The 11,197-nt window shown below is 34.1% G+C and overlaps 1 protein-coding gene across 1 annotated transcript; it reads left to right on the plus strand.

Moving 5' to 3' along the window:
* Positions 1-840: 840 nt before the first annotated feature.
* LOC149174115 (uncharacterized) lies at positions 841-7,764 on the plus strand. The gene is made up of 5 exons (XM_089419174.1): positions 841-1,695; positions 1,844-1,908; positions 2,253-4,523; positions 6,171-6,402; positions 6,635-7,764. The coding sequence occupies exons 1-5, from the start codon at positions 1,416-1,418 to the stop codon at positions 7,426-7,428; spliced, it is 3,642 nt and encodes a 1,213-aa protein (XP_089275300.1). The 5' UTR covers positions 841-1,415; the 3' UTR covers positions 7,429-7,764.
* The last annotated feature ends 3,433 nt before the right edge of the window (positions 7,765-11,197 follow it).

Below are 11,197 nucleotides of genomic sequence, written 5' to 3' on the forward strand. Positions count from 1 at the left end.
ACCGTATAATTTAATGTCTTTTATGACATTTTATATTCTAATTATTTTATTAATCATATTTAATATTTAATATTATAACTACTTTATTAATTTGACTTATCCATCACATATATATTGTGTAAATTTGGGCTTAGATTTATTTAATTTTAAATGTGGTAAATGTTTTTTAAAATTAAATGCTCCTCATTGCACTAGATCCAGAACTACCTGCCTTGAATTTACCTGCCTTACACAGTGGAAAATGGTAGATTGGACATGCATATTTCCTTAAAGTCAAAAGGGGGCATTTTATTTTGTCACAGGATGCAGAGACAGACACTTTGGAGTTGGAGCTGTGAAAGGAATGGATTTGAAATAAGATCTCAGATTTCCCACCAGCCACTGCACATATTAAGATATAATCATAAAATACTTATCATTAACCAATGCGTGTCCTGCTGTAAGGCAGACACAGCTTTAAATTCGAGAAGAAAGTTGAAGGTAAATGTGCTGTGCGAGGATTACAACATGGCCCTTCATTATTCGCGGCCGTACTAAAAGCTCAACCTTTCACTGCATGGTGACATAAAATCTAAATTTTATTAATAAATCAGTAGGCAATTATACATTAGAAAACTAAAGTTTATGCGGAATTAAATTCAAGTGGTGGAGATTGCGCCGAATCTTCTAACTCAAGCTACTAGAGCGTGCGCTTATTGTTTTATTTATTAATCCGACTATGTGCGACTTTAGAAGTGAAGATCGCCGGCGATTTTCATGACGGCCGTGAAATTCAAGTACCGGCGCCGACAGAATTTGACTGGTGAACTTCTTATTTGAATTTTGCCCCCTATTTGAGGTTTAACTTAATATATTCTGAGTGTTTTTTTAACGTTCCATAAAGTTTAGAGTAGGTGTATTTTTGGAGATATTCAGGCTGTTTTTGTCTGAAACCACTATTAGGTTCTTTATAAGTCCAGGAACTTTTTCTCTCCAGCTTAATCACATTCTCAGATTTTTCTTTTTTGTGATGGGTCCTGTTGTTTCTCGACTATTAATGAATGAAAATGGTGGCTTGTAGCACAAGAACTGCCATTTTTGTTCCTTCTTACATAATTCTAAAGCTGTACAAGCAGGCATATCGTCTGATTGCGTGAAGTGAAGGCCTGTCTGAGCACTGAAATGGGCTCCGCAATCATCCCTGATACAGCCCATCCATGAAAGTCATTACTGTGCATGGATAAATACAATGTACACACATGTCTATACAGAAGACAATGCAAGGGTGTTGTGGAGTTCTGAGAATCCATTTGGGCATTATTTACTAAAATCAGGAAACCAGTGTGATCCGCTTGTTGAAGCCCTGTATCAGATGCATTTCATGGCTGAAAAGCCTAAATTAAGGACATGGGGACCATTAGAGCTGATGCAATAGCATGCATGTGTTGTGCATTGCGGTCAAGAGTTTAGGAATTGGATCCAGGAACAGGAAACTCTTTGGGGTTTTAGGGGACGTTTTCTACAGAAGGAGAAGGGTACTGTGCCTTTGTGTCACAATGAATGATACTCCAGGGAAAATGCTATCAAGTTTGGCAGGGGGCGGAGATAAACAACACCCAAAGCTGGGTGGGTGTGTGGGTGTTTTCTTCCAGCTGTTTGATTGGAACCGAAGGCTTACAGGGAAGAAATTGTTCTCAAACAGGCTTCTTCCAGCAGGTAAAATGCTTTTGCCCATCATTTGTTCTCTCACCTACCCCCCCACCCACATACACACAAGGGAAAAATGCTGGTCCTTCAAGCAGTTTCGAAATAATTTCATGATGGGTTCTGAAACGATTGATTTGCTGTTTTCTATGCATTACAGAACGTCCCAAGCAGGTCTCAAAGAAGTATAACGATGATAAGTTACCAATGGCAAAGCTTCTTCTGGTTGGTAGTTTTCATTTTATTTTTATTTTGGGTTTTAAATTTTGCTATGTGAGCAGCTTATGCATGGGTTATTTGGGTTTCCGTTGGGTTTTGCTGCATGTGTCATCGGATTTTTGGTTTGTAGGGTTAGGTATTCAATATAGGCGTTTAGATTTCAAGATAAATGCTGTTGACAGTCAATATTTAGGCTGTTTTAGTGATGTTTTTGATGTGCATTGCACTACGGATTGCAGATGAGAACAGGGGTGGGTTTTCTAATAGGCAGTTAGATATCAAGACAAATCATGTTCATAGTAATGTATCAGGCTGTTCCATTATTGATTTTGATGTACATTGCAATACAGATAGCAGATGAGAACAGGGGTGGTTTTCCTAATACAAGGAAGAGCTTAGATAGTATGTGTTCTTCTTCAGAAGAGATGGGTTGTTTGTCTTTGGAGGAAGGGAATGAAAATAGTTCCAGAGCACCGGGTGTTGTTGCCAGGCTAATGGGTCTTGAATCTTTGCCTGCAAAAGAGCAGAATAATGAATTGAATAGTAAGCCCCCTGAGACTAGACCTCTTCCAGAGCTGATGCATCAGAGGAAACAACCTGAATTCTTTCATGAAGAGCAGTTTGATCAGTTTAATTCGAGGAAACATCATGCAAAGCTGAATGGATTGCTTAAAAAATCTGCAGAAGCAAGGCCTCAGAAACTGCAGAAAACGGGGCTATTTGAGAAAAGGCCAGTGTCTAAGTTTCAACCAGATACATTGCCATTTAAAGCGATCTTGTCTCCTTCCAAAGCTCATCACAAGCTGGTGTCTCCTATCAAAAGTCCTGGAATTCTTTCTGCAAAGAATGCAGCTCGTTTGATGGAAGCTGCTGCAAAGATTCTCGAACCTGGCATGCAAACTAGTAACAGGGCTAGAAATCCAATAGTCCGTTCTTCCGTTGCTCGGCCTCTTCTGAAAGATCAGGAAGGGGATGAGAAAAGAGCAACAATTTCAAAGAGATCATCCAGGGCCACAGATCCGCTGAGAAAGAGTGTTGAATCCGGTACCATCAAGTCCTTGAAGGGCCAAGCATTGAGTAAGAGTTGGAGCGGTAAAGAAGATGCAGAAAACGTCGAGTCAAATGCAGAGCAAAGTTCGACAACATATAGCTCATCGGCTAAAGAAAATAGTGGAAGTATGTTCCAGGATACAAGCAGGAGAAAGTCAAAACTACCCATTTCAGCAATGAGGCTAGATGGATCTGGAGCAACATCAAGAACTCAATCAAAGTTGGGCCCATCGAAATCTGCGCATATAAAAAAACAACAGAAAACTGTCTCTCTTGCTTTGGAGGCAAAGGCCAATGTGCAGAAAAGAGAAATTGAATCATTGAATTTCTCATCAAATCATGTTCAAGGCCCCAAAATAAAAAATATTGAAAAAGAGCTAGAAATACCCAAGGAACCACATCAATCTGTACAAGAAAATGACAGGAAAAATGCACTGCAACAATGCATATCTGGGATTTCTAGATCAGCCAAGCAGAACCCATCTATGTCTTTTAATAGACCAAGCAATCAGTTGTTAAGCCGGGAGAAAGGGTCATCTAAAAATAATCAGTGTAGTCAACAATCAAACAAGGGTTTTACAGGGGAGCATTCCTCAAAATCCATTCAGAAAAAATTACATGGTACAAAGGACTTTGTGGCTTCAAATAAGAATCTGAGCAGCAACCGTACTAATAACAGTGTTAGGAATTTTGGGTCACGCAAGGATGGATGCAAAGACAAGGAAGACAGGAAGAAGAAGACTGAAGAGAAGAAAGGCGATTCTTCAGTTGGAGCTAAGGTGTCCCCCCAAAAGAAAAGAATGAGTGATGGCCATTTTGCAAGTCAAAACTCTTGTCATGTGGACTCTGCATTAGATGATGAACATAGCGTTTATCTTGAGAAAAATGAGAAGAAAGGTTCCTTCAAAAATGTTAAAGAACCACTAACAAAGGGGAAGGGAAGCAATGGAATCTATAGCAAGCAAGAATGTTCAAAAAGCACTGAAACCTATAGAGAAGGAATGAAAAGAGGTGAATGGAATACTCAACAGGATTCTCAGAGTTGCAGCAAGAGCATGGATGTGGTTTCTTTCACATTTTCATCTCCTATGAGGTCTACAGGTGGATCCCAAACAGGAATTCATTCAATGGAGAAGAAGCAAGGTCAAGCAGTGGATGATTGGAGAGAAAGGCAGACCACATGTTGGAGAGATCCTTGCACAGATAGTGAACCTGAGAAAATCATATCAGAAGTAACATGCTCATCTTCATCTTCTTTCAATCCTGCCATGTTAGGAGGAGATAGCTTAAATGCTCTTTTGGAGCAAAAATTGAGAGAGTTAACTATTAGTAGTGGAGTTGACCTGGGCGCTGGAAATTCTTTCAAGGATTCCATTTCTAGTAAAACAACTGCATCTATACTTCAGGACTTGATTATCACACTCAATACAGAAAGACCAGTTGAGATGAACCAAAACATTAACCCGTCAACTGGATCTAGTAACTTGAACCTGGCTGGAGAAGCCAACGTGAGCAGTGAAAATTGGTCCATGAAATTTCCACAAACTCTTGGCAACGGAAAAATATTTCAGGTTAGTTTACAAGATTGTCTCTACTGTTGTTTTCCTCTTCAGTTACAATCATATGATTTGGTGTTTCTTTTCCTCTTAAATTTATAAAATAATTTCTTTGAAGTAACAGAGTTTATATTTGTAGATTCTTACATCTTGTTCTGCTTAAGAAAAATTGTGGTTGTGTTGACAGATTCAATTATGGTATCCCTTCTACTTCAAGGAAATCATATCTTTGTTTATAGGTTCAGAGTTTCCAATACATTTCAATTATGTTCCCCCTTTTAGTAATGTAATTTTGCATTGATTGCTTTAGATTCAGTCTGTAATACAATGCAGTTGTTCTCCTTCAAACAAATGGGTGTTGGTTGTAGTTTTTATAGTACAGGTTCATTGTTTTCCGTTGAATTTATCCTCTTTAGCTGTTGTTGGTGTTCAAATGGATGGTGGGTGGCAAATGCCAACGGTGCTCCCATTTTCAAATTGCATGGTTTCATTTCATTTCCATGTATAACGTATGGCCTAATCTGAAAATGGGACTTTCTTAGTACGGTGATTCTAGGTATCTATAGTTGTAGCACATCAGCTTTCAGTTATAAATACAAATCCATTGTTGTTTATGCTAAAGATAATATATGTTTTGTGTTTGGCTTATGCAGTTTTTCATGTTGATGACATTGTTTCAGCATTTTCTGAACCAAATCAGGTTTTGAATTTTTAGGCTCTTTATGTTCTAAAAATTTTTACGTACTTATCGCTGATATAGAATCCATGTAACATATTTTACTTGGTCCAATGATATTTGCATCCCCCATTTGAAGATGTGCTTTTTTGGCTGTAGTTACACTGGGTTGCAATCTGTTCAAAGTGCTCTGAAGTTTAATGGACTTTATAATAAGGCTTTATTCTTAGCTTTTTCACCCTTTTCTCATAGCTGCTATCGCATGCTTGGTGGTTTCAGCTGTAACAAACAGCTTTGGGCACATCAGTTTAAGCACCATCGTGTGGAAAATTCAGATTCAGTTATTTTTTAAAGGGTTGCACTACAGTAAATATGAAATATCATTTTTGGGATTGATTGTTTATACAAAGTCATTTATCTATGTTCCATGCCCCATTAGGATCATTAACTGATGACAAATTTCTCATGAGCTCAGATGATCCACTTAGCATTATGTGCATCATGTGATGCTCACAGGAGTGATGATGTGGGAATGAAACTACTGAAATGAATCTCATAGCATCACTCATTAATTCCAGGACTTGCACCTGGTAACCACGACTACTTGGGAACGTCACCCGTCCCAAGACACCTTTGGCTCAAGTGCACTTAACAATGTAGGTTTTCTCCATAGTGAAGCTCATTTAGCTTGCTACCCGATTTGTAAAACCTTATCAAGTACTGTGGTGAATTATTCATTCAAAGCTCCCTTCTGTATTACGGTCAATATGCAAATGATGAAAACTGTCTGTCAATTTTGTCTGAGTCGAGTGATCATGCATTATAATTTGAATGGTAGTTTGGAGGCCATAAGTTGATTACGTACACAGTTAGACGTGAAAAAAATTTAATACACTTTGCAACTGTTTTGTGAATATTCCTTAACAATTTAATAAACTTTGCAACTGTTTTGTGAATATTCCTTAACAATTTAATGCAACTTTCAGGTTGTAGACAAGGTACATGACATTACTGACAGTGGACGGACTGGAGGATTGTCTGGACCTAGCGGTATTTCTTCTCGAGGTAGGATTGATTGTACAAACATGAATGATTCTGAAGGTGCTACAGGGACTGTTTGCACCGAGGACTGTGACCAGCCTAGTCCAGTATCCATATTAGAAGCTTCTTTCTCGAATGAAAGTTGCTACTCAGCAGAGAGTTTGGGTGGTACACATGGTAAGCAACTTTGACATTTTCTTATTTGTGGTTTATCCAGTTGCATAGCTAAATCACTCCACAACCATGGTTAAACATTCATAGACATATCAAGGAGATTGGCCAGAAGTATTCGTTGTTTTCATGAAATACTAGATTATTGTCTGATTTAACTGTGGAAATATTGTGCTTATTACAATTTCCATCCAAGTCCTTGTCTTTGTACTGATAATTTGTCAATCTTTGATACCAGATGACAAGTTGCAATTCTTATGCTCATCCGTTCAGAACAGAACTGGCCGACTCTGCATGACACTTGGGCACCAAGAACTGGATGCTGATGCAGAATTACGTGATTCTGCTTCTTCTGCAAACTTGGAAGTTGTAGAAAGTGATAAGATAATGGGTGCAATTCTAGATATTTCAAGATTGCACAAGATTGATCCTTCCTTAATTGGTTTGGCAGAAACTCAGCCTGCCTGTATTGAAGATCAAGAGCTTGAATATGTAAGGAAAATTATCTGCAATGCAGAACTGATGTCTGAAGATGTAGCCTTGCTGAGTGAGGAGGACAGACCCGATTTCCTTGTAGATCCTAATTTGTTTGACAGACTGGAGGTCCAAGAGTCATCAACTGATGGCCATTTGCCATATGGTTTGAAGAATAGTTGCTATAATTCGGCTTTTAGGAATGTACAGGGGTCATGGCACAATAGGAAGCTTCTTTTTGATTGTGTGAAGGAATGTCTATGTTCACAGTACAGTATTAGGTACAAAGGAGGTTATAGGACATGGATCAAAGGTCCAGCATGGGTCACAAGTGACAAGTTAGCCAAAGATGTGTTTGAGGAAATTAAAAGATGGAGGATAATGGCATTTGGGATGTTGGATGAGATTGTAGAGAAAGATATGAGCACTCCAATGGGTAAGTGGACGGACTTCGAGAGAGAGATGTTTGAGATGGGTGTAGAGGTTGAGAGGAACATCTTTACTGTTCTAGTTGATGAAGTGGTGAATGATATGCTCACTGATACAGACTTCACATAGAGAATGAATAATCAGTACTGAACATAAAAGGGATGCTTTTGTTGAAGATTTCCACAAATCGGATGTTTTTAACTGGCTTAATATATTCAACTATTGAATCTTTATTTTACCAAACAACCATCAAGTAGTTATTCATAATTTGGTGGTTGGACTAGCTTAAGTTGGTGGAAAGAAGACGATACCAACGGTAGTTGGGTTTTGTCGGTTCTCAGTTTCTTCAATGGATGAAGGAGATTTGCAGTCAATGATGATGATGACCAGAAAACATAAAATGCAATGTACATTGCCATTTGCTAATGAGTTAACTTCTCTTCCATGATGTGGGTCATTACCTTATTTCATCTCTTTTCAGAATGATAGCTATCTTACCTTGCTTGATTCTTACTATTTGTGACGATGTCTTCATTGCTATTATGGCTTCCATAGGTGTGTTGAGGAATTGAAATTCAGTAAGTTGGTGTTTCAGTTATTTTCTGAAAATTGACAGTGGCATGAGATAGTAATATTAATCAATCTGGACAATATTCTTATATGCTAAAGTCTCGTAATAACAAAATGAGTAGGGCAAACACAGTGGAATAACACCCCAATTATATATATCGCTGCTAAATTTTGTTGGGTGCTATTGCATATTTTGCTGGCTGGCTTACTTTGTTAGTGGATAGAGGATAAGAGAATTTGAGTGTTCTCCAAACTGATTGGACCACTACTATGTATTTTATGATAAAAACAAACTGACTTGCAATTCTGTTTGTATTATGTTGTGGCAAGAGCTCCAACTCACCACAATATATTCATGCATGTTTTTTGGATTAACCTTATGTAATACAAGTAATGTGGTTTATGAAAATTTTTAAACTCGGTTAATTTGTAATATAACTTGAATGTGTATTAAGTTTAAAGTTGGGTTACTAGCATGATCATGAGTGATTTAACCACTAGATCATAATAAATACTAAAAAAAAATATATTTTATAAAAAAGGTAATGCTTGCATTTACATTACAGTATGATTGGTCAATAGGTCAATACTCAAGAGTCCAAACAAATTGGACCGTTACGATAAAAACAAATTAATTTGTAGTTCTGTTTGTATCATCATCACTATCCAACTCACCACAATATCAGTGCACATGATTCATTCAAATTTTGTAACAGAAAGTTTGTGTGGTGTTTTGATTTACTTTGGTAAAATAATTTTTTTTGTGTGGTGTTTTGATTTACTTTGGTAAAATAATTTTTAATTTTAGTTGGTTAGTAATTTATGTTTATTAAATGTAAATTTAAATTATTATTATGATTAGCTTAAATTCACTTTAACTCTAGATCTATCAAGTATGGAGAGGGATCAAATCTATTTTCATTCTAAAAAATGTTTGTACTTATAAGGGATTTGATCTTTCTCGGTTCTAGGTAGATCTAGAATTAAAGATGAAATTAAGCTGGTTTAATTATTAATTATAATTAATTATATATATAGTTAATAATTTTATTTTATTTATTTCATTTTATTTTTATTTTTATGTAATTTGATGTCAAAATGTTTTATTAATAATTATATATATATTTTTTCTCTTTTTAGTATTTTGATTGAATCAGGGTATTTAACAAGATATTACAATATCTCTTATATATTAGATTAGAAAGCATCTTTTAGTACAACCATAAGTTATCTCAATAACCAGATCATAACAAATACATTTTTATAAAAAAACAAAAATTTACTTACTAAAACATTAAGTTAAAATACACATACATTAATTAAATATTAAATATTAATAAATATTGGTTATATTTTTTAATTATTTAATAAATTTAATAATAATAATATTTTAAAGTTTTATATATAATTAAAAATTATATTTATTAAATTGATATTTAAACATATTAAAGTAATAAATATAATCATGATGAGTGGAGATTTGATTTAGGACTGGAGATGTTGAAGTATAGGTTTTTTTAATGTTTATAATTGAAATTAATATTTTTTAAGATTTTAAATTGATCTTCCTAGCTTTTTACAATGTCAAAATTAGAGTGAGCTTGGGAGGCTTCTCTCCAAATTTTTTGAGCATAAGAATAAAATCTTAAATCAAATAAATAATTTGTTTCTTTAGGTCCGATATCATCATCATCATCATCATATTAAAAATAATAAATATAATTATGTTAATTAGAATTTTTATATTGGAATTAGAATGGTATAGGATAATCTCCTTTAATGAAAAGTTAAAAAAGTTGATGGGTGAGTGAAGATGTTTGAAATATCTAATTAATAAATAATTAGTTATTATTTAAGGTTTAATTTGTATATTTAATAAAAAATTAAAATTTACTTATGTATAATTTTATATCAAAATTACAAAAAAAGTGGAATTACATATCAAAATTACAAAAAAGTGGAATAAAAAAATAACTGTAATGAGATTACAAAAATGTGTAGTGATAACCTTAAATGGATAATGATGGATTACAAGAATGCGTAATGATGATCTCAAATGGATAGTAATGGGATTACAAAAATGTATAATGATGACTTCAAATAAATAGTGTACAACATAATTATTTAAAAAAAAATGAAATATTCCAATTTTTTTATTGTATAAAAATTTACAGTTTATTTGTTGCATTTAATAAAAATTTAAAATTTACCTAATATATAATACTGTTTTAAAATTACTAGAAAATAAAATAAAAAATAATTACTATAAGACACCAAAAATGTGTAATGCCCACTTCAAATAGATAATAAACTATAACATGATTATCTTACATAAAAATGAAATATTCCATATCTTGCACTAAAATGAAATATTCCAATTTCTCATTGTAATTACCTATTATGTAATACCCACATCAAATAAATAATAAACAATAACATGGTTAGCTTGCACGAAAATGAAATTCGAATTTCTTATTATAATTACCTATTAACTATGGATTAAATTACACAAAAATGAAATATTCCAATTTTTTTATTATAACTACCTATCAACTATTATTTAAAATTTAATAGTGACATTTAATAAAAATATTTAAAAATTTCCTAATATATAATTGCATATCAAAATTACTAATAAAAAACTTTGCAATCGAATCGAATGAGATGTATATTACCCGCCTCAGACTGATGGTAAACAACGACATGATTATCTTACCCCAAAAATAAAATATTCCAATTTCTGAACCAATGAACATCAACCAAAACTTAATGCGACTTAACTTAGTTGGCTGCGTTAATTTTTTTTCAAAATATTCCACGTGGGCACAATCATTTGTGTAACGGCACAATGGTTAAATGTGTCAACATGTTACAGTGCCGTCTTCTGCACGTGATTGGTTGAGAGGTGGTAGCTGAAGCCAATGCCTGTAAAATAACAAATGATGGGAACTTGGAAACCGACAAGAAACAACTTTTTAGATGTGCTTCTTTGTTTTGTTCACTGGACTTTTGTTCTTCTTGCATTAAACATACATTTGCGAATGGGTGAACGGTGAGGAAGTGGCCCATTCCATAAAGACAGCAATTTTTATTATTATATATAATTAGTATAAATTTATTAATTTTGAATTGGAAAATATTTTTCAAGTAAAATTTAAATAAAGCTTATATATTGATGTATTTTAATTTATTTTGGGGAGTTATGTAAAATTTGGAAAAAAGTTTTTACCTTGAGATCTTTTTAGGTTGTATATCATGTTTCAATTCCATGTTAAGTATGGAAAGAATCTAAAATGTTTAAATATAATTTTTTTGTTTTTGTTTTCAA

Source organism: Pinus tabuliformis, chromosome 4_1 (genome assembly GCF_031772625.1).
Source record: "Pinus tabuliformis cultivar Carrire ecotype Pingquan chromosome 4_1, CPIR1, whole genome shotgun sequence".
In the NCBI taxonomy this organism is placed as follows: domain Eukaryota; kingdom Viridiplantae; phylum Streptophyta; class Pinopsida; order Pinales; family Pinaceae; genus Pinus; species Pinus tabuliformis.